Source organism: Arvicola amphibius, chromosome 1, assembly GCF_903992535.2.
Source record: "Arvicola amphibius chromosome 1, mArvAmp1.2, whole genome shotgun sequence".
NCBI classification, from domain to species: Eukaryota; Metazoa; Chordata; class Mammalia; order Rodentia; family Cricetidae; genus Arvicola; species Arvicola amphibius.
The window spans coordinates 11,586,202-11,610,964 of NC_052047.1; the positions used below are offsets into that span (position 1 = coordinate 11,586,202).

The 24,763-nt window shown below is 42.6% G+C and overlaps 1 protein-coding gene across 1 annotated transcript in view; it reads right to left on the bottom strand.

The window, feature by feature from the left end:
* Fras1 (Fraser extracellular matrix complex subunit 1) overlaps positions 1-24,763 on the bottom strand; it is a 403,170-nt gene that overhangs the window by 238,405 nt on the left and 140,002 nt on the right. The window contains exons 3-4 of the mRNA XM_038339383.1: positions 14,145-14,252; positions 5,934-6,026 (exon numbers count right to left, since the gene is read on the bottom strand). Coding sequence (XP_038195311.1) covers positions 5,934-6,026; positions 14,145-14,252 — 201 coding nt within the window. The remainder of the gene's footprint in view (positions 1-5,933; positions 6,027-14,144; positions 14,253-24,763) is intronic.

A 24,763-nucleotide genomic window follows, 5' to 3' on the forward strand; every position in this document is an offset into this window, starting at 1 on the left:
AGGGCTCAGTTCAGCCATTTTTATCTTAGGAATGGAGTTACATCAATCTTGCTTCCTTATCTGGAAAAATGAGACAATGTAACAGTATGTCCTTCATGAGGAGCTTAGAAAGGTTCAGAAGGTACCATGTTGAAGGGGCAATTAGGGTTCATGTGGGCAGGCAAAAGGACCTTGTATTGGATACAGCTGTGGTTGACAGCATCCACAGCAGAGCTGGTAAATACTGCATAAAAGACACCCTTTTCTTGTGAGGGAAGATGATTCCCAGATCTAATGTGCAGCATGCGTGGTGATGGTTATTCTAATTAACTTGACTGTGACATCACTTCACAGGGTAGATGCACACCAAATCATTACACTCAACACCTGAATCCAGTCACGTTTTGCTTATCAGCTAAACATTTTAAAGATTTTAAAAATAAAGGAAGATGTTTAATCTTCCCTGGCCCTTCCCTCATGAGCTCATGAATTTCTTCTGCGCTTGTTTCTGTTTGGTTGTTTGGTGGGTATTGTTTTTTTTTAAGATGCTTTTTCCTGTTAATTTAACTTTTAAGAAATTAGCTGAAGAAAATGATCAATGGCATGCCAAAAGGTTCCAGTTTAAGGATTGCACTTTGCTCTCTGTAGTGAAAGTGGAAACTCTCTTTCAGTGAAAACTGAGAAGCCACACAATGGCTACTAACAGAGAATAACGTTCTCCAAGAGTGTGACAGGAAGCTAGCTATAGCATTATTCTATAAAGGCGGGATGTAAACCATGCATTCGACATGGTTTCCACCTGTGTGAAAACACATCTGTGTATGAGCGATCCACCCATCTCTCTACCCATCTGCTTACCTGCCTCATCTGCCATTTCCCCTGCTGGCAACATGCAACAACAGTGAAGAGACAGAAAGCAGTGGATTCAGAACATGGAGTTACTTATAGATTTTATTTTTGCTTGTGCATTTTTCTATCGTCCAATTTTTCACCAATAGGATACTGGAATTTTTAGCATAACAGAGCAAATTACTATTAAAACAGCTAATAAATCACCTAATATTAAATGCAATTGAAGAAAACAACTTCAGGTGAGCAAGGCCATTTTATGAAAAGCAAGCGACTGCTCCCGTGCCTCTTCTCACCAAGTCCAGCCTTGCTTTGTTTCTGAGATTAGATGAGATTGGGCATGCACAGGGTCACATGGCCATAGAAAACACGTCCTAAAGTGTCTAGACAGTTCAGTTCACTAAAACAAGACCTTGTTTTTCACTACTACGAAAAAAAAAACAATCCCTGAGTTGTTTCTAAAACATCCCTAACCATACCACCTTTCAGACACAGGCCACAGAAATTAATTGTAATAGCAGCCTGTCAATCACCAAGGTTTCTCATTTGAAAAATGAAAGGGCTGTGTTAGCAAAGCCCTTAGGTACCTGTGGGCTCTGGGATCATGCGAATCTAGCATCTCATTCAGGAGACAGGAGATGAAGCAGTGGCTTCTCCCTTCACAAAACCTTGAGAGTTACAGGAATACCAAAGGCCATTCAGGAGGGAGGCAACACTCATGTCAAAGCCACACAGCTGGCTCCTGTGGGTGATCCAAAGTGCACAGGGCAAGGGAAGAGAATTACTCCCTCATCTCCTGGGAGGATGAGCCAACATGTCCTCCTCCATCTTTGTCTTCTGCCTCTATCCATAACGAGTGTTCTGTCCTTCCCCGGAGTGTTTGAGGATTGATAATGTATGCAAAGCATTCTGCCTAGAGATCAAGGGGTCCAGCACCTGCCAAATGTTATTTATATCTATATAAATAATTTCACAGGGCTCTCCATACCCATTTACAAATGCATTACTTTTAATAAACACTGTGGCAGCAAAGAGAGCTACATAAAATCCAGGAGTAATAGACACATCAAGCAATGCCCCCACAAGGACCAGCCCTTGCTGTGCCATCTTAACCTCATTAACACCCTTTGAAAACATGAGATTTTTGGAAAAAGCAAATCTTACAGGCGACATCTTCAATATATTCTTCCATGTAGTCAACTAACAAGTTAGTGAAAACTGACATAAGTCCAAAGAATAGATATGGTCCTAAAGTATGTGCCTGGCTTGCTGACAGAACAAATTATATATATATTCTTCACCTAATTTGCTCTTTTTATAAGGTTATAAATTCAGAATACTAAATATCTCAGAGTTTTCAGTGTATTTTATAATTACACCCTCTACTCTGAGTATAACAGCTGAATTTAATATGAATTTCTTCTCTCACATACATAATTCTGCCCTCTTTGAAAGGAATGGCTCCTCACTCCTCTTTTCTCAGTGGGATTCACACAAGTCGTCACCTCCTGACACCTTCTGTCTTTGGTGACTCTTCATGTGCTTTCTCCTTAGACTTAGGCTATTGTGTGACAGGATCAAATGTGTGGAGAAGAGAGAAAGGGACAGTGGGGTGTAGGAGGTTCTTCTGTCTATGTGTTGCTTCCATTGGTTGAATAAAGAAACTGCCTTGGCCTTTTGATAGGACAGCAGCTTAGGTAGGAAGGGAGACAGAACTGGATGCTGGGAAAAGGCAGACAGAGAGCCACCATGGAGTTGCCAGAGTCAGACATGCTGAATCTTTCCCGGTAAGCCACGACCTTGTGGTGACATACAGATTAATAGAAATGTGTTAAATCAAGATGTGGAGTTAGCCAATAGGAGGCTAGAGCCAATGGCCAGGCAGTATTTAAATGAATACAGTTTCTGTGTGGTTATTTTGGGGGTTAAGCTAGCCAGGCGGTGGGATGCAGCCCACAGCTCCTCACTACTACAGGGGGCCCCCACCTCTTCCTGAGCCAACCACCCTGGGACAAGAAAATAATCATTTAAACACCTCTTCAGAAAAAGACACTTAAGCATTGTGCCCTGAGTGGTTGGCAAGGATGGCAAGAGCCCAAAGAGAATGTGTAGGGATCCCATTGGCAAGGTTAGAGATAAAACTGCCTTCCCCAGTCCTGGCCGTAACAAACCCCACAGCACTCCTAAATAACCTGGAGGCAGCCCAAAGGCTCCGGTGTTTTCATCACTCAAGGAAAAGGCTTCAGGCTTGCGGCGGCTTGCTGAGTTCAGAGCTGGATATGATGCAGACTCCTCTACAGGCAGAGGCCTCCTTTCTTGAGGCTTAGCTGGTCACTGGAGGGGTACCTATCATGTCGTCCTGAACTTAGTCTTCTGTTGACACCCCTGAGCTTGAACCACAATCCGTGGAGACAGCACCACGTCAGCTGTCCCCCTCCTGCCACGCTCAGGCTACCCTAAACCCTCTACCAAATCTCTCTCCCAGGTCCAAGCTTCTACTTCGGAACACCACAGCACAGTCCTAAAGCAGCAGGTTAATTTACAGCTACCAGGAAAGTTGCCATAACCAGCCCTATGTGATGTGACCCAGCAGCCAAAGAGAGGCTTACTGTTGTTCAGGGATGGGGCAAGGCACTCTGAAAATGGCTTCCTAAATAGGCTGGAAGGGAAGAGAAAGGTGGGGGTGGGGAGCTGAAAGCCGGGGAGAAATCCCAGGCCAGACCCAGACAAAAGCACATGAGTATGTTAACCTGCTCAGGCAAATCAGAAATGCAGGATTTGGAGGAGAATCTGGAGGTCATTGGGGTGCAGGCAAGGATGGGAAAACAAAGATCATAATCATTGTAACTTGTGACAAAAGTTTGATTTTATCATAACTTTAAAAAGAACCACTCTCCAGTCTGTTTAAAGTAGAACATAAAAGATTTCCCTGCAAAGCCATGGTTCCCAAAATTCAGCCCTTTTTCGCAGCTGCATCAAGTACCAGAAATATAATGATAACATTTTCCGAGGGGCTGAATTTTGAAAGTACACGCAGAAAACCACGCACGCGGGCCTGTTTCTATCTCGTCTAGAGCTTTTAGCATGGTTGTAGCAGGAGTGAGCTCCAAGGGAAGCAGAGGGAAAAGCAAAATTAAGAGGCACGGGGGATTTCTAATTACCCACAACAGGTCTGTGGCCTCAGAAATGCCTAGCCACCCACAACAGCGACTACCCTGGAGCCAGGACACTGATGGGGATGGAGAAAAGACTGAATATCAGTCTGAGCTTTTCACTCTTTGATATTCACTGAGCATCTATGATTTGAAGAAGTCAGGGCCATGCTCTATGTTAGTTTAACAAGCAAAGATGACTACGAGGACATCCAAACTACTCTTAGTGCTCGCGGATGACTTGAAGATTACAAGAGTATAATGTGTATAAATGTAATATAAGTAAGCAGATGGTGCCCATTAAAAGACCCATGCTGAATTGCAAGGATAACCCTGGCAAGCGTGCTCATAAATCAGATTTAAAATCTCTACGTACCTATCTCGGGTACCAAGTCTTTTCAATGTGTCTGGTTTTTTCTCTCCCAGACCAGATCCTGATTGTATTTTGGTTCCTAGTATCTCCTGGACATCACGCATCCGGCAAAGAGTTCAGTCAACTTAAACAACACACCTGTGCTCAACGTGATGAACTGGCATTGAATCCCATCACCAGCCAGCCCTGTAACACCTCTGCGTCCCAGGGATCATATGTGGCAGTTCAAGGTGACACCACCCTATAGAACAAACTGGTTCAGGCAACACATATTGACAGGTGGGATCACGACATTCCCAGCGTAGATCCTGCTTAGGTGTCTCTCATCTGAACATTGTGTGGAACGGAAAGAGACATTTCCTACTGTTCCTGGGAGACAGTGGGCTAAGTAAGCTGACCCAGTCCATGGGGACATGAGCATTGTACTCACTGAGTTGTGGGTACATATACTGAATAGCACCTGAGAGTGGGTTTATCAAATCCTGCTAACCCACGCTCTCTCCTGAATAGGCAGAGATGCTAACTCCAGGAACATACTGTATCAGGTGGAAAATGAGCATTAAAGCAAAGAGCCTCTCTCTCTTCACTGAGCTCAGCTTTCCCTGATACAACAGGGTAATGCTTTAGCAAGAATAGAAAGGAACTAGTTTTAAAATTTCTACTATAAATCTCACAATGTTGCATTTAAATTAGCATTTAATATCTGCAACTAAGCCTGTAGGATTTAGGAAATGTGATCTAAGGAGGAAAAAATAATAATCTCTGGGCTAGATCCTTAGGACTCTGGAAATTAATCTTTGGGCCAGATTTTCAGGACTCTGGCTCTTGATGGAGGTGAGGGAAGGGTAACAATCTAAGGAAAGTCTGGCATACGACAGCCCTTTCTAGTTGTCATGCCTGAGGGTTGCTCCTCACATCTAGTGAGGAAAAGCCAGGGAAAAACTGGACTCCCTCTAGTTCCTAGGATGACCTCAAAACAAAATCCCAAAGGTTGTTGGTCCTGAGACTGAAAACCTATATCTTAAGGGACTCATCCCTAAACTACAAGTCAAAAGGCCAAACTCTCTCCTGGACTGCATCATTTCCTAACAGGTTACAGGACACTGACAAACAGTTCAAAGTATTCGCAACTTCATTGTCTTTTTCAACTTTAGCATGGGAGTAGTCACATATGCCCTACTCAGCAGCTTAGGGTTATAGACAATTGTCAAACAAAAATCAATATGTAATCTACAAAAGGGGGTGGTACTGTTATTATTCAAGACTGCGAGCCCTTCAACCCCAACATTCTCCATCTGCTCTTTATGCAGACACAAACTCAGTGTACAGATATTTATGTAGAGCTTATGGGATAAATAGGACACTTTTCATCTTGTTAAAAAAAACAAAAACCAAACAAACAAACAACAAACACCCTCAGTACTCAAAGAAAGCCAAATGAGCCCCCTACTCCTGGCTCTGTAGTCAGACCACACAAACAAGTGAAAAACCCATCTCTTAGCATCTGGGACTTAACAGTAGGCTTTCTTCTGTCTGCGAGCCACAAGTGCACCTTGGACCTTAGAACACAGAACACTTACCTCATGGATCTTTCCCTCATGGTGACAAGAGCCAGAAGTCCTCGGTGCACACTGCGGGCAGCACTGGTTGGGGCCAATCTGCAGCACTTCTCCCTGGATATTGGAAAGCAGTTCAGTATGATATGCAACTCCAAACCCTAGTTCAGCAGACCCCAAGTTTCTGAGATTGCCTAAACCTCCTGCATTTCCATAGGTCACAATGACAGACAACGGAAAGTAAACACACCAACACAAAGGATTCTCTGTCAAGAGGGGCTTTTTGCAAAGTAATTTCTTTGAAGAAAAAACTAACAATCCTCTGGGCCTTTTCACATGTAAATGTAATGGAGTGGCGAATTATTTCCACTGAAATCCTTCACACAAGGAAAGCAGCGGATGGAGTGGGAAAGGGCTTAGCTCTCTGACTGCACTGCTCATTTCTGTTGGAAGAGAAAGGACTCTGGAGTAGGAAACTGCTACAGAGCAGAAGAACAAGGCTTAGCTCAGGAGCAGGGAATGGGGAATCGAGCATCTAAGGATTTTGGTTCACTTCTGACAGCAGAGAAGAGGGACAGAGGTTGAAGGACAAAGTTTTGACAGGAAGTAGTTCTGTGGTGGGGACACTGCGTGACATGCTAAGGAAACCTAAGTAAGATTCCTGGGTGCCAATAAATGGCTGTTCTTGAGGTTTCTACAATTCAGCTTGTGATGTTATAAAAAAAGAAGATGGCTCAGGATCTGCCTCTCATTAATAATAATAATAATAATAATAACAATAACAATAATAATAATAATAATAATGCATCTGCCACCGTGAAGGACCTGCTTAAGAGATATCACAAAATTAGAGGCTAAGGACAAAGCTCTGTGGGGAAGCACTTGCAGTGCGTGTATCGTCCTAAGTTCCATCCCCAGCACCACAGACACAGACAAAAAGAAGTGGACACACAAGGAGAACAAAGACATTATTTCTAGGAACTAATGATCCACCTATTAGGTCTTTCCCACAGTTCAGAGATGTGAAACAATGGGCAATGAGTGATCTGACCCCAATGGCTGGAGATCTGTGTTAGCCAGGAAGACATGAGCACCTGCAGGATGAAGGCTACAAAGCATCTACTCAGAACACAAACAAGAGACTCCTCACTTCATCTAACTACATCTGAAAGAGTCAATGAGAAAGGAGGAATATTTTAAGGTTGTAAACCTACTACAGAAATTCATCCATAACAGCAATCATCAAATTATCTTCACTTGATTGATAAAGAACAAAATTTATATGAGATTTTATGAAATTCCCCATGCCATGCAACAATAATGACTGTTTCAGAAGGGTGTCCTCTGAACCTGAAAAGGGAAACTATACTTTAATCTCTGCCAAGATAGCAATGGAAACTACATTAGCATAATTTCCCCTAAGCATTTCATACAGATTGAAAATGACATAATCCAATTGCTTAACAACAAAGAATCAAGAAGCAAGAGAGAAAGGCAGGTGGAAGGAAAAATCCCAAAGGGTACGTCATGACCCCAAATTAGTTTTCCACTTTCTCTAAAACAAACTAACTTTCAGATTCAGCATTCAAAAGAGCATCTCAAAGTATAATGTTCTTTATTTGTGAGTGGCAGTTGAGGAGGAAGAGCTTGGGTCCTCACTTGGGTCAGTCTACTGAATGTCTTGGGGAAGACTATAGACACGAGCAAAAGGAAGAGCCAAGATTGCTGCATGCAGTTATCTGGAAAACAAGACAAGGGGATTCTTGCCACCCGTTCATGTGATTTGGAATGGCTGCAGCATACACACAGTACATTGGCCTACTCTCTCTCCAAACGTTACACTATAGCATTGAATAGTGGTTGTATGAACAAGACCTATCAATGGAGACTGCAGAGAAGTCAACAAAATAATTTGTTTAGGTTCTGGAAGAGTCAACTAATAATAATAACGAATACAACTTAATGATTATAGCTAACATCTACTCAATGCCCTCATTTCTATGGGCAGTGTATCCTAGGGCCTCCAACAGATGCCTGAACTACAGACATCCCAAGCCTTCTATGTACTGTTTTTTCCCCACTCATAAATACCTACAGTAAAATTTAATTTGCAAACTAAAAACAGTAAGATTAAAAATAATAGCCAATAATACAGGTCTCAAAAAATTATAATAATATGCTATAATAAACGTTATAAAAATGTAGAATGTATTATAGATCTTGGTAACCTCAGCACTCATTTCTTCTATAATAAGTTGACAACTTTACCAATCTATTTAGGGGGAACACTTTAGGGTTTCCCTTCAGTGTAAGTGAACTGTCACCATCTCTATTCTTACACATTGAATAATAATGAAGTGAAATAAGACTTAGCTGAACGAAAACATTATCATGTCGAGATAACCACTAATGGCCAGTGAGAGGAAGCATCACAGTCTGGCTGTGTTGGATCAAGGGACAACTGAACAGGATGGAGTGGAACAGAGTGGTGGTTTGAAAGAAAATGACCTCCAAAGGGAGTGGCATTATTGGGCAGTGAGGTCTTGTTGGAGGAACTGTGTATCTGTGGAGGCGGGTTTTGAGGTCTCCTATATGTTTAAGATACTGCCCAGTGTCACAGACCACTCCCTGTTGCCTGTTGCCTTTGGATCAAGAGGTAAAGACTCCCAGCTCCAGTACCATGTCTGCCTGCACGCTGTCTTGCTTCCCATCATGATAATGGTGGATTAAATCTATGAACAGTGAATGAGCCACCACAATCACATGATTTCCTTTAAAAGTTGTCTCTTCATAGCAATAGAACCCTAAGACAACCAGCAAAGGATTTCTGTGCATGATATCATACAATTCTTTAAAAAGTTTTGTTGCATTTGTTTGTCTAATGGTGTATCTGGAGGGATGGATGCATGCCAAGACATGCAAATGGAGGCAAGAAGACAACTTACAAGTGTTGGCTCTCTCCTTCCACCCTATGGGTCCCAGGAATACAATTCAGATCGCCAGACTTAGCAGCAAGTGCCCTTACCTGCTGAGTCATCTTACGGATCCCATGTCCCATAATTTAACACATGTGGAGTATTTATGTCTGGAATTTTCCAGTTAATATTTTTAGACCATGACCAAGAAATGAAAACAATGGATAAAAGGGAGCTATCCTACCAAGCATGTAGACTATATGTGCGAGCAATAATAGTTACACACATTAATCGTGTTTACATGGTTAACTGCTACAGTTTTACCAGGTAAATACCTTGGCTGATCATTCTCTCAGACTTACAGAAGCCTCGGCATCCGATCTCAGTTCTGCCTCTGTTTCTAAGCACCATCCTGAACAACTTCAATGTGGAAGCGGCAAGATCTACACTCGACCCTCATACATTCTTAATCACCTTAGTTCAATAAATCCTTCTCTCTACTCCTGAGAGCCTAGGGGCCATAGTCAAGCTTGCCATCTTCCCATACTCTAACCCGCTGCAGACCTGAAACCTTCAGCTCTGCAAGCAAGGTTCTCAGGGATCAGCAAGCCCTCACCTTCACTCCCATTCATCTTTCCTTCAAAGAGAGCCTTGAACGCATCTCTCCTTGGCATACGTTCAGGGTCAAGTTGGCCCCGTTTGCCCCAATACCTGTCACTTCCCATCTCTTTGCTGCTTTCTTTCGTTAGCAGAGCCAAATCCCAGTCCAGGATGCATTGTGCCTTTTTTACAGGGGTGGCTTGAACTGCCATGGGAACTGCATTGCTAGGCAAGATGGACCTCCCACTGGTTGGTGGCTCCCTGCTCCTCAAGGTCCTCAGCATCATCACTAATGCTATACCGAACCTCGGTCACTCCCTTCCCCTGATATTCTCTACGCTCACACGCTCTGTGGCCACTTGCTGGTACTGAGCAGCACTTAGGAAATGAATAAATGCTTCCCGGAGGGCAATGCCAAAGAGGAGAGGCTTAGGAGCCCCTCCCTGAGAGTCAAACCCTCCTATAAGCTGGGGCCCTGGATAGAGGATAGGAGAGAGAAAGGGCAAACCTCACAAGTGAAAGCAGAGTCTCTCGCTTTGCTCCTTGGCCCCCATGAGGCGAGCTGCTCTAAAGGCCCTGTGCTGATAGATTGCCACCACTAAACCAGCAACTCCTTTGAGTCACCTGCGTCGGGTGCTCATGGCTGCACTGCGTCACCACCTTGCCCGCCTCTTGCCCCCACACGTAACTGCACTGTACCCACCCCTGGCTCTTTTGTCCACTCCTAGGGAACAGGATGATTTTCCTACCTCCACCCTACTCCAGTTCTGTGCTCTGGACCCTCCTCCGTTCTTCTCTACACAGCTCTCTCTTCTTTAAACCTTCATCAAGTTCTGCTGACTTACCCTACATATGCATTTATCTCGACATTTCCTCTTGATCCCTACACTACCAATGTTGCTGTTTGTGTTTTGTTCTCTCCCCTGGGTTGTTCTCATCGCCTCTGGATTGACATCCTCACTTATAATGTTATATATTAACCCTGAAAAATCAAAAAAGTCCTTCTAAAAGTAAACTTGGATAGTTCATTCATGCATGACAACACCACTAGACTATACCATCTTAAAAATTAAGCTCTAAGCTACCTAGTACAGGTTCAAACTCCTCTATAATGTAGGCCTTATTCTCTAGCCTCATCTTTCATTCATGCTCCCATACATCATTCAAAAGTATTGACTGAGTACCTACTGTGGGTCAGGAATGATTGCAGACATTAAGGAAATGCAGTGACTAAAAGAGATAGTAAGAAGAAATTGATAAAATATAGTGTGTTAAATAGTAATTAGTATCAATAAAAAGAGAGGATGTATGGAAGAATAATTGAAATGTGCGATAGGTGGTGGAGAGTTGAAATTTTTAATAGAATAGCATTCAGGCAAGACTTAAAGAAAGTGAAGGATTGAGCCATGAATTAACGCATAGACATGCATTATGTTATGCTAACACATACACACATACACACACACCTACACACACACATACACATACACACCTACACCGTATCCATGATACATTATGTTATGCTAACACACACACCTACACCGTATCCATGATACATTATGTATGCTAACACACACACACACACACACACACACACACCTATACCGTATCCATGATACATTATGTATGCTCACACACACACACATACACACAAGGTATCCATGCATCATACATGCTGCTGCTGCTGTGGGAATTTTGCACTTTGCTGTTCCCACTAAAAGTTTTTTCCTCAGGTGTGTATGGACAGGGGAGAGGATGCACATGCACAAGCGTGTGTGTGTGTGAGGGGGTGTTGTGTTTATCCAGGGAGCAGCGCTGAGGCTCAATATCTAAAGCAGAGTGAACAAGAGAAAGGCTAACAGATGATTAATTAAAGGTCTACAATGGCGGTATGAAGTACATTGTGAGCAGTTATTCTAATTGGGAAGGAAGCCACTGGAGGGGTTTAAAGAGGGGAGCAACATGAGCAGGCTTCAACTTTAATAGCATCATCCTGGCTACCATGTGACTGCTGCTATGAGAAGGGGGAGGTTCAGCCAAACCAGTTAAGGGGGTGCTGTGGGAAGCCGGGAAAAGGCCTGTCCTGTGTGCAAGAAGAGAAAGCACACCTAGGATGCACGGGTTGGAAAGGAAGAGCCGGGAAATTTGCTGGGTGTGAGATGTGGGAGCAAGTGATGAATTTGGGGTGATTTAAGTTATCTGGCCTGAGGAGTTGGGAGGAGGGGTTTCCAGAGTTGAGAAAAAGTAGGAACAGGAATCAGAAACTGTAAAAAGCCAGAGACTTGACATGAGCATTTAGGGGCTACATGCAGGGCACAGCAGAGCTACAACAACTACCATGAAAGTAGTAAAGCCACTAAAGACAGCACAGAAACAGGCGAGGCTGCCTGCATCTCAATAAAACTTTACTCATGGACACAGAGCACGGATTTCATACAATTTTTCTAAATTAGGGTCTTGGTATTTTAGTCATTTAAAAGATGTAAAATAATTCTTTTGTTTTATATATTTTTTTATGTACATTGTGTATGTATGTGTATGTATAGAAGAGAAAGAGAAAGATACTTCTGTCATAGGGCCTTTGTATTCCACTGTTCTTTGCTTGCTTGTTTGGTTGGTTTGCTTTTCATTTTGTTGGGTTTGTGTGGTGTGTGTGTGTGTGTGTGTGTGTGTGTGTGTGTGTGTGTGTGTTCCTTTATTTAGAGACCACCCAGGCAGCCCAATAAGTGAAGCCCAGTGATCAAGAGAAGCTAAAAAGATTAAGCAGAGGGGCTGAGTTTGGATTACCCTTGCCTTGGCCTCTCAAGTGCGAAGACAGCCAGCAAGTCCCAGGGTCTGCCTGTCTTCGCCCTGAGCACTGGGACTATACGCTCACATCACTATGCCCAGTTGTGGGTTTTGTTGTTTATTTAACGTGGATTCTAGATATGGAATCTGGAACCTCAAGCTTGTGAGAAAGCACTTTACTGACTTAGTTCTCTCCAGCCCAAAATATTTTTAATTAATACAAAATAAGATGCAGCTGAATTTAGTTCACTGACCCCTGGTATAAAGGGCTTTAGGTCTGCATTCTTCGGATGACTTTTTCATGCATTTATTGGCCCTTTGCACTCCCTTTGGGGTGTCTGCTTATTTCATTTCCATTTCTTGATTGTTCTTTTGCCATTACATTTTCCTAGTTCTACATTTATTCTGGCTATCGCTCCCCAGGCAGATAAATAGCAGGCAAAGAGCTTCTCAAATTTTATAGGAAATACCATAATTAACCCCATTACTTTTGACTATTAATATATGACAGCAAAAAAATATTAAAAACTGAATTTAACTGTACAATCCAAACTGTCTAACATTTAATTCAGGGTTTCTTCTATAATAACATAAATATTCCTGTGAAGTAGGAAAAGGAGTGTCTTCATGGCCTTTATAAATGCTGATTTCTTAGAAATATTTGTCCATATGATAGAAGAATCCATAGTATATAATATAATATTAGCAAACTTAAACATCTATGGACTCCTGGCTTCTGTGTTGGTTGGTTTTTGTCTACTTGACACAAACCTAGACACACCTGGAAAGAGGGAATCTTAATTGAGAAAATACCTCCATAAGACTGGCCTGCAGGTGAGTCTGTGGGTTATTCATTTGATTAATGGTTGGTGTGGGGGCCCAGCCCACTGTGGTGGTGTCATCCCTGGACAGGTGTCCTGGGGCATAAGAAAAAAGGCAAACAGACCACGGAGAGCAAGTCAGTAAGCAGCGCTCCTCCATGACCTCTGCCTCCAGGTTCCTGCCCTGACTTCAGTCAGCGGACTGGAAACTGACATATGTAAGCCAAATAAACCCTTTCCTCCCCAAGCTGCTTTGGGTCATTGTATTTAATCACAGCAAGAGGAAGCCTAACTATGTATGAAGCACATTTTCATTCTGATCTTAGGGAGAAAAAGAGAACTTTATTACCATTAGAGGCAGAAAGAGTCAAGATTAATTGTTGGGGAAAGGGAATAGTCTAGCAAACCCAACTGTGCTTGTGAGACGACAGAATGCTTTTCAAAGAAAATAATTGTTCTTCTGAAGAATTCCAGTTTTTGCATTTAGTAGTTAAGCTTTTAAAAAATAGATTGACTCGAAAACAGTCAGCAGCCAGAAAACAGTTTCCCAACAAAATAGGCATACACTATTTTGAGCAGAAGAGAGAGAAAAGGGGATAAGGAAGATGCCGGAGTTGGGGCTCTCCTGCTTCCAATGGGTCCAGCAGTGTAGCAAGGCTGTTGCCAGAGCCAAGCTCTTTCTGCAAACCCATCCTTAGAAAGCCAGTCAATGGCTCAGAGATACAGTGACTGCTGTCAACGGCTCTGGCACCTGTCAGAACCAGGTAAAATCCCTGAGCTGCAGTTTATTAACTGTATAGTAATGGCTAACTGTTTAAAGGTCCCCGGGCTTTGCCTTTCTCACCGTAAAGTGGGAGAAGACACTAATCTCCCATCATACTAAAGGAAGTGACATTTTTAAAACCTTTAACCACGGGCTTTGCCAGGAATAAATGGTCAATAGATGAAAATGAAGATATTCTTACCCGAGGAAAACTAAAATTCTCTACTTTGTTTCCTTTAGCTTCCAATTAGAGACTGGAATCGATGCAAAACTGTGACCAAAAAGATTTAGAAACTTGATCATTTGCTGACTTTACCAGTAAGTTTAGGCTACAATTAGGGAACTATACCTTCGCAAAGGCACACCGAGGGTTTTTGCAAACAACAGGTTTGCAGATCACAATATCACCATGGCAACGACAGTTCTGGCATGAATCAGGCTTCCAAATTGTCGCATCCTGCAAAGAAGCAGAAGCTCTGAGTTAAAAACTGATCAGTGAAGGTCTGCAACTCTCAGAAGCAGCACCATCAAGAGCCCCATGTCCCAGGCGTTTAAAAAGGCAAAAGAAAGTCACGGGTACACCACGCACAGGACATGCTGGGCACTGATTAAGCCCCAAGTGGCAATAAAAGCATGTAATCCATTTCACAACAGTCAGCCCACGTAGCCAAAGACAAGGGCATTCAGCAGAGAGCTGTCGATACCCAGAGTAAAAACTATTGATTGGCCTGAAACCTCAGGAGGACACGCGGCTGGCAGCCTTGAAGTTTCTTTATATGCTGCTAACTAGCAGAAACCACCTGAGCCGACTGAACAGACAATGACATTTTAGAGTACTAGCCAGCATCCAAAAAGCAAGATATCCCACTAACTACTAAAAGCATGGCTAAGTCCACTTGCTAGTCCTCTGCTGCTCCATATTCACTGTGACGAGGAGGATGAGAGGGTGGCACAATGATTTAAGAGAGATCCACCAACACATGCATTGGACGGCCGGCGCCTTTGTGCCTAGCTGTGCGCTGGAACACGGGCACTCCTTACGCCTAAGTATGGATGGCAGCCATAAGGATCTCGCCATTCCTTTAATCAGGAATAGAAGGGAATTAGAGAAATATAAACTAATGATCTAGTGCTGTTGTTCAACAATTTGAAAAGAAGAATAGAGTGATCATGAATAGAAGTGTATCTGGGTTGAGTTAAAAGTATCAGAAGTGTCTTCATGCTAGATCCTTATTTCAAGTGGACTCATTTTAAAGTCACTTTTGGCCCAGCTCTCTCAAAGGTGCAGCAGAAATCTCTATCTGGCCACTGAGAGGTTGCTCTGATGGCTTTGGAAGGAAACTATGAGAAATGCAAATGACAAGGGCTCCCAACACACGTTCCTGCTCCGCCTCTCCAACAGCCATACTGACCTGTGGGCTGCGGTTGAAACACTAACCTGCTTTAAGAACACTGTGGGGATCTCTGTTTGGAAATTACTCTGGGGTGCATCTTTAGTTCCGACAGAACAAAACGCAGACACTCCAAGGCCTTTCCCTCTCTCCAAGGGCAGGCTGAGGCTCACAGTCCCAGGCTGAGCCACCGACTTCCCCTGACCTGGTCTCACATTCCTGAAGTTCCTGATCTGCTCTGACTTCTCCAAAACAAGCTCATGAAGCCAGCCTCCATCTCAGGGATGAATCCTTTTTGACCGTGGCCCCTACCAGGGTACAGCCACTCAACTACTCTTTGACCCCACTGTGTTTGTGAACACTAACACAATTTATAACATTTATTCAAGCTCTTGATTGCCTTGCTAGACCAGACTATAGGCGCCTTAAAGCATAAATTTCCCTTGGCTTGCCATACTAGAGATGCTTAAAGGACTAGACATTAGTTCATGGGTTGCTTGGGAATGGCTTCCTTCCTTCCTTCCTTCCTTCCTTCCTTCCTTCCTTCCTTCCTTCCTTCCTAACTTTTCTCAGCCATATTTTCCTCTGCCAACCCATGGAAGTACTAGTCAATATATCAAGAGCCATTTGTAACCTCTTGAGAGCCACTGGAATTCCCGTATTACTTAGATTAGGTTTTTGGACAAACTGAGTTGATGGTGGATGGTGAAGTTTATGTCTCAACGAGGCGAGGCTACACTTCCCTCCTATGTGATCAAATGCTAATTTGTGTTACTATGAAGGTACAGATGACCACAAATTTATATTTTTGTTTACTGGAGGTAGTACAAAAGATATACTTGTTCATTAGCCATCACTGCTACAATTTTGGATTTTGATCTTTTCCTGAGATGGAAAGGTACAGCATGGTGATCTCTAGAGATGCTAGGTAGTGGCAGAAGAACAGAGCTCTTAGTCAACCATGCCATCACAAGGGTCAACAACTAGGTGGCCATGATGTTCAGGGGCTTAGCTTATTAATGACATTTTCAATTTATGTTTCTAATTTAATACTAGTCTGTCTTCTGTAGATGAAACTGATACATGCCATCAGCTGGCCTTGAAGCAAGAGACAACCTTCTGCAGCATCAATGGGTCCCAACTAGCGGTTAGCCGTAGTTGTAAACCTGAATATTCCTGGAAAGTGGGGAATTTGGTCTCAAGTTTGGCCTCAAGTCTCTAAACACAGAAATTGAGAGTATCTAGTCGCTTGACCTGCCTTACAGATTGCTAAACCTGGTAATCAATTGCACAGACAGATTCCTTAGAATACAGCAATCTCCCCTTAATTCCGTTCACGATTAATTTAGTTCTTCTAGAAAATCATGACTAATAAAGCGACGTGTGTGGATTTGTACTGGATAAGCACAATATCCCCCAGGCAAGCACTTTCAGTTCAAGGCTAAACTCATAATCTCTGAGATTAGGGACTAGGCTTTATATATGAGGGCCTCTCCAAAGTCATTTAAGAAATACAAACCGGGGCTGCAGAGATGACTCATCCATTAAAGGTTAGGCTCACAACCAAAACTATAACAAACTACACATCAGACACAGAGACACAGACCTGCAATTCTAGCACTTGGGAAATAAAGATAGAAGGAAAATAAGTTCATGGCCAGTCTCAGCTATGTAGAAGATTCAAGGCTATCCTGAGCTACATGAGACATTGTCTCTAGCAAAGCAAAATCCCAAATACAAATTATATATACATATATATACATATATATGCATATATCACACATATACATATATACGTACATGCATGCATATACACACACTCACACGCACATTTGTGTATACATGTGTAGATTCTGTGCATGGTGGCACATGTCTGTAATCCTAGCACTTTAAATATGGAAGCAGAAGGATCATAACCTGGGTGACATAGTCAGACCCTATCTCCAAATGGAAAGACGAGAAAGAGAGGGAAGGAGGGGAGGAAGTGCTAATCCTGTGGGGCAGGGAAGTTGTGGTTCATTTCCCCAACAGGTGACTTAGTCCTGGAAGGCCACGGGAAGTAATTCAGAGTCCAAGCACTGTGCCTAGTCGGCCCCCAGTCTATGAAGCCAGAACTATCACTATCAATCTTCTTTTATTTACAGATGAGGAGAGAGTTAAGGGACATTGATCCACTTGTCCAACTTCTCAAACTTCTTTGGCAACATGGGCACTTGGCTCTGAAACAGCTGCCTCTGTTCGAGGCTAATGTCACCTCTTGTTAACTGTGCATCTGTTCTCCAGAGAAGTGGTCTAAGTCTCAGGCTCCTCATCTTCAAAACAGAGCTGCAAAAGCACGATAAATAAAGCTGCCGCAAGGACCACACGAGATGATGTATGAACCATATTTGATACTTACCAAGAGACTACTAATTTTCTTCTCTCTGAATGCTTTCTAGTATGTTGTAGATACTCAGCACCTATCTCTGAGAGGTTCATTTTCCCAGAATGAGTATGGTCCCACCAGCAAAAGCTCGGTTTTTCCATCTCCTCATCTCTGTTCTACACAAGTAAGAGCGAAATCTAAAACCAGTATATGACTGGCATCCTAGCATTCAGACAACGAAGTGCGTTGTAGCAGGAGGCAGGCGTGAGTCTGGAGGTGGAAGGGTCTCTTGTTGCCTTTATTGGTCGTTCCTATTTGTTCCTATTTGAGAACCAAGAGTATAATTGAATACAGTGTCACCAATATTTGGGTGGGGCTCCAAATGTTACACTGTACATGAACCACGGCTCTTTCTTAACTGAGAGATGCTTAGGTAGATAGTGAAAGCAAACTCCCAGACATCTATTGGTTTTCAAAGGGTTTGGTTTGGTTTGGATTTTATTTTTAAGATTATAATACAATTACAATATTTCACCCTTCCTTTCCTCCTTCCACGCCCTCCTACTCTCTTTTAAATTTACAGTCTCTTCTTTCATTCTTATTGCATACATATATATGATATATATACACATATATACATATATTCCTAAATATAATATCCTGTTCAGTTTGTGTAATATTGCTAGTATGTATGTTTCCAGGGCTGGCCATTTTGGCACTGGACAACCAACCAGTGTGTTCTACCCCAGGGAAGGCCATAAAGGTGAAGTTTTGTTGCTTTTGATGCCTTCCTTTTGAAATGTTCTTTACTGGCAGTAACTGGACAAGTATGAGACATGCTCACAAGGCTATCAAGTTAAGCACAGAAAACATTCTCTCAACAACTACAATCCCTGCCCCATGTGCTTCAATGTGTACTGCTCTCAAATGTTAGAGCATGCAGACCATGTTTCGGGGACCCCCATGGAGAATGTCTGAAAAAGGAGTGAGCTACTGCAGACACAGCCAGAAGGCGACTAAATCTGCCCCTATCCTCACGACTGCATCCCCAGTGCAATAGAGAACACGCTGGAAAACTCTTTTTGTTCCTTCATGTTAGAGCAATGTATCCAGGGTTCATGTTTCTGCATTTACCACTTCCCAGAGATCACTAAAAGATATCCAATAGTTTCTATTGCAGTTAGAGAGATTTTGAGAGGACCTAGGTGAGTGGGAGCCTGTGAAAGGCCATACCAGTGTGAGCTGCTTCGTGCTGAGTGAAGGGGAAGCAGGCATCTGGTTCATTCCTGGAGAGGAAACATTCTACAACAGACTCCAAGTTCTTCTCCATGCTCAGCCATTTTCACAGTGACTCCAGCTTGCTAACAATCCACAATACCCACGTCACAAGAGTTAGCTGGCTGAACCTGAACAGGCCCTTCTAGAATACACTAAGATTTCACATTCGTTCACAAAGCCATAACTTTTCCTTACACAAATTCAAAAGTGAGATTCTTCTGGAGCTAGAAAACTTCCCTGACTCCCATTTCCTTACTGCCTAGCAGAGTAGTCTTCCCAAAGCCAGATCTCATTATCAGCTTTCTCTCTGCAGGCCTCTTTCACGCAGCACAGTTTGTGAACATCGGCTGAAGCAGTAAGTAAGCCTAAATGACGGCGTGTCCTTATGAGATTATCCACCTGAATTCAGATGTTCTGCTTGGGTTGGGCGAGCTCCCAAAACAACATTTAACTGAGGGCGCTCCTAGAGCTCACAGTGTTGACTGTCACTTCAATGGTATCTAACTGTGCTTGAAGAAACTATTTCTTCATCTAAGCATTGGACCTGTCAAAGTACTTCCTCGTATTAATGTCCTCATGGATGTAAATAATATATGGGTAATTTTAAATACAATAAGCCTTTCCCAAGGCCAGGAAAGATAGTCATATATTTTTCAGGCCTAAAACTTTACGAATCAATTTCTATGGTCCCATAAAATTGGTTTATGAAGGTAGGGGTGCAGGAAGTCCTCAGCAGCTTCCAACTTTGGATAAAGCCATAAAACCCGAAGGAATAACATTGTAAAGGAAGTTTTACAGATTTTTCCATGTTACTACTACAATTACATCACTTTATAATCCTCTCTTCAAATCTGACACGCTTTACAAGAGAAGCATTCTTCAGCTTTTCACTAGATTACAGACTAGAGAACTGTATTAGGACAAACCTAAAAAGCAGCAGAAGATATGTGCTCAAAGGTGTCAGTGTTTTTAGTAATAGGTGAATCACATATCTCTATCACCATATATTTTACTGCCATGTTGCTCTGGGCTAGGGAAACAGTACTTGCTTAGCTCATGCAAAGCCCTAAGCTGGACTGATCCTTGGCACTTGGTAGAGGGTGGGAGGGAAATCACACATAATTCATTAATTTGGTTAAGTATTGAACATTTGAGTAGTGCTAAAAATAAATAATGAATATATCCCTCGTTAATACTCAAGTTTGTGAAGGCAAATTATTTAAAGCATTCTAAAGATCAATATATCAACTGTCAACATAAATTTTCTTTCATCGGAATAGTATAATAACCCCACTATAATGACCGATTAATTCATCTCATTTTTAAAATAAAACAAAAAAAAGCGTATAAAGCGCTCTCTAAAATCTGTGCTTTCAAGTTACAAAACAGTATGTAGAATGTGATTGTTTTGCAGGAAAATGTATTTACAAGCATAGAAAGAAATGTGTGGGTGTGTGGCTCAGTGATTTTTTTTCTTTTGCTTCTTTATTTTACTTGTATTTTCTATTCCTTCAAAAAATAAATTACATAATTTATGGGATCTTTCATGCAAAGTTACTTCTAAAATATAAGGTGGAAGAGCAAGTGTTTGTGTGTGTGTGTGTGTGTGTGTGTGCGCACGTGCGTACTCATGCATGTATTCTTTTCTTCCTTGGCCCAAGTAGACCCCCGAATGTGCAGTTGAACTGGGAGTAGTGGCACTTAGACAGAATCCCTTACCAAATACATAACAGTGGGCAATTCATCTAACTCTCCTAATGCTAGCTACAAACCTTGTTGTACTCAGTACAAGTTTAGAAATTAACTGTACTCCCTATGTGTCCCTCAAAGCAATGGAAGAAAGGCTGCATTCAACTTGGGTTCACGTCTTCACTTCCAGAAGTTCATTTCCTTGGCATGTCTGGTTTCCAGGAAAGACAATCCATAAAAAAAGAGATCTTTGACCCAGCTCCAGTTCGGGCACAGAAGTAATGGTCCTTGTTTGTCAAGGAACCATAAAGAAACAAATCAATAACTTTCATAAGGTTATTTTAGAGTTCAATTCTTCTCCCAAGTGCCCTTCCACAGACAGCTGAGATAAACAATGCCTTTTTCATTCAATTTCATTTTAAAGTTCATGGAAAGCTCCTCACTCGACCCCGAAGAGAAAGGAGAAGAGGGCAGTTATTGTCAACAAAAGCCATTAGATTCCCCATTTGAGAGGAATAAATACAAGTTAATACTAAGGAAAACAAAATGGCGAACCACTTCTTGCTGGAAACCTATTTCCAAGGTTTGCTCCAAATCAGACCTGTTTACAGAGCATCTTGTTTTTCACACCCAGGACCCAAGCAGCCCTACTTCAGCAATCTGGGATGAGAGGCCTATCACCAGATGTCTTAGAATATGACAAAATCAAAGCCATACACTGCAAGACTGAGCCAGGATGCAGAACTACATCAAGAAACACGGATGAAAAGATTGCTGTGTGTAACTGAAAATACGGTCATTCAAGAGGCCCGGAAGAGCCTAGCCAGCTAACATCATGTTCCTACAGGGATGGCTTGGACCAGCACTGGACCAAGGGTGGAGGCAGGGATTGGACAAGGACAGAGGACAAGCTCACTCTAAGAGCCACTAAGTCCCAGCTCTCCCACACTTTTCTACTCTTGTGGAATGCTGGAAGCAAGGCATCAGGACCCTCGATTTACAAATGAAGAATCAGCTGTGGACAACAGGCATCAATTGCTTGCCGGCTAGATCTAGACTCAAGCCATCTTTTCCTCCTCTTATGCAGTATCAATAACAATGTACTAAAACATCATAAATCACTCTTCAGGTACACTCACTAACTTGTGGAGATCAACAAGGGAGGGTCCCTAGGTCAATGTTTTTAGAAAAGATGAAGGAACTGTGATGTTTAAGTGACCCACGCTAGCCTACTTTACATACAGACTCCAGACATTAAATACTGCTTTTTCCTGCCTCCTTAACGAAGTAGATGCCTCCTGCCGTTGCCCCTGCTTCTGCCTCTACCATGCTAGCAAAACCCCTGCGTCTTCCAAAGAACTAAACCAGCGCTTGCCAATTCTGTTTGGCCAAGGAGGAAAATGAAGGAAGACAGCACCCTCTAAGCAGTCCCAGATATTGTATTTATTTTTAAAACCTCATAACATAGTGGCTTTGTTTAATCATCATCTTCTTTTTCAAAAGGGGCACGGAGGCTCAGAGAGGGTGAATCCTGCTTCTAAGGGAAGTTAGTTACCTGCGCGGGAGCAATCGCTGTGCCCACTTGACTCTAGAGATGCTAAGATTGTGTTCCCAGCCCACATCTCTGTACACGTGGTTCACTCTACAAATCACTCTGGCTCGAGCGGCTGTGACCAATGGCAGTGTGGGTAACATCGGGTTCAAAAGCCCATTCAACAACTTCCCAGCTCGAGGACTTTGGACAAGTCCACCTTTTTCTGGGTCAACTGCTTCCCAGGCTAAACATAAGGCTCGCTCCAGTTATAGTTGGGATGAAAGGAGCTGATGTTCTTGGCAGAGCGGCTTGCCCACTGGAAGCACGGAACCGGCATGAGCTGTGGCATACATACATAACTCACATGCCACGACCACAATCACTTGATCATGGTGTTTTTCTTTTAATGGCAGAGAGAGGGTTTACCGCTTAGGACTGTAGAGCACTCTCCCCTGGCATCTCCAGTGCCCAATATAAGAGAACTAGATTTTCTTGTGGCCTCAGTGTTTAAACGATATTCAGTCTTAAGTGCTGTCAAAACTGCTTCTGGAGAAGTACAGCCTGAAAAAAGTAGGGTATCTTTAAAATATAGAATAAAATTAAAAATCCAAATAATATGTCCTCGTTCTAAATTCTCAAAGCAACTGAACCTAGGCATCCACGGCCCCTGCGCTCCTTGCATCAAGCTTCCTGTTTGTTCTAGCACAATCTTATTACAGGGAAAGTCTGATCAGAGAGCCAGCCCTCCCAACGACAAAATAACTTTCGTAAATTTCCAGAGATGCTAACCACAGTAAAATTTCTATTATGCCTAGAAAGGCAGCCCCTGATTTCCACTTCAATCCAGATGCTGGGAGATTGCACCACAGCTTAAGTTTGTAATTACTTCTTTCTCTCTATCAATTCAGCTCCCAAAGACGTCATCCCATAACGTGGGGAGGGAGGGAAATTAAACATTCAAAATGTTTGCGGATGAAATTAAACTACAGCTATGCCATTATCTTCCATATTAAAATTATTTAATTTTTTTTGTCTTCCTTCTCTACTAGATTCTTATCATTCATTTTATAATTAGGTTTTTAGTGGTCCCTCTCCCTTCCCAAGAGTAAGGACAATTTCTTTTTATTCAGGCAGCTTTGGATTCCCACAGGGATAAAACACAGCAGGCGCTTAATGTTTCTGAATGAGTTCACGGGTGGATTGAAGGATGGATGGGTGGATGTTCCTAAGAATAAAGAGCAGCTACTTTGTGATGGAGTTGCCGAAAAGCCACAGCTACAGACAACAGCCTTTCGTTCCCATAACTGGCCTTCAGGAGGCTTGCTGCTGCCCTAGACATTTTCAGTCCTTACCATTTGAGATCTCACCTTCTAAACCTATGACCCAGTTAAGAGCTTTGCTCTGAAGGAGTCCCTCCTACTCTGAATGAATGCCAAGCTGATGCTGTCATGTTCCAGCACACCACATCTCTGTGACATTGTCTGAAGCTCTTCTGTGTATCCTCAACAGCTGGACTTTCCTCTGGCTAGCCCACTGCAGTAGCCCCAGCAACAGCTGGCTTTTCCTCTGGCTAGCCCACTGCAGTAGCCCCAGCAACAGCTGGCTTTTCCTCTGGCTAGCCCACTGCAGTAGCTCCAGCAACAGCTGGCTTTTCCTCTGGTTATCCCACTGCAGTAGCCCCAGCAACAGCTGGCTTTTCCTCTGGCTAGCCCACTGCAGTAGCCCCAGCAACAGCTAGCTTTCCTTCTGGCTAGCCCACTGCAGTAGCCCCAGCTAGCCTGACCATCATTGAGTTTGTATCTACATTCATGTTCGGCCAGGCCACAGACAACCAACTAGTCTGTCTGTCTTCAATCAATTAAGTCCGAGGCTTCCTCACAATAACCCACTCTTATCTCCACGTAAATCAAGTTTCCTGAACAGGGGCTGCCCTAGGACTCTTGAAAATCTGTTTGGCTACTGAACAGTGTGGTAAAGATGACATTCAGATAACACAGATGATAAACTCTATATGTGATGTAAAAAGCAAGACATTCATTCCCAAAGAAAAATGTCCCCTTTACACATAACTTTCAAATGCCCTACAACATATTTATGTCAGTGAAAGCCTCCACAAAATTATCTGACTACATACCCTAATTCATTTTTAAACATAAACACAAACACAAGTGAGTTATCAAATAGTAATAAACCAAATTAGGCAGAATGTAGCTCTCATCTAGTCAGGAAAAAAATTGTATCCTATTCTGTTAGAAAATTTGTGAAAATAATTAAAGGTGATAGATACATATTTTATGTCTAACTAACAATTTCATTAGGTAACTAGAATCTATAAGCATACCTTTCAAATGGACAGTTTTTTATTTTATTTGTAAGGTGTGTGTGTGTGTGTGTGTGTGTGTGTGTGTGTGTGCGCGTGCGCGTGCTATGTGAATGAGAGTGCATATAAAATCAAGAAAACTGCATAGAATCCCTTAGATACGAAGTTCCAGGTGCTTCTAAACCACCTGACAGGGTGCTGGGAACTGACCTCTGCAAGAGCAGTATGCGCTCTTAACCCCGAGCCATCTCTCCAGCCTCCTATAGACACAACTAAATGGAATTTCTAGAATACAAAAATTCAAAACAAATGAAAAATTTTGTTTAGTGGAATACTAGTTATCACTAAAGACAAATGAGGATAGAAATCAGTAGAATTATCCAAACTGACA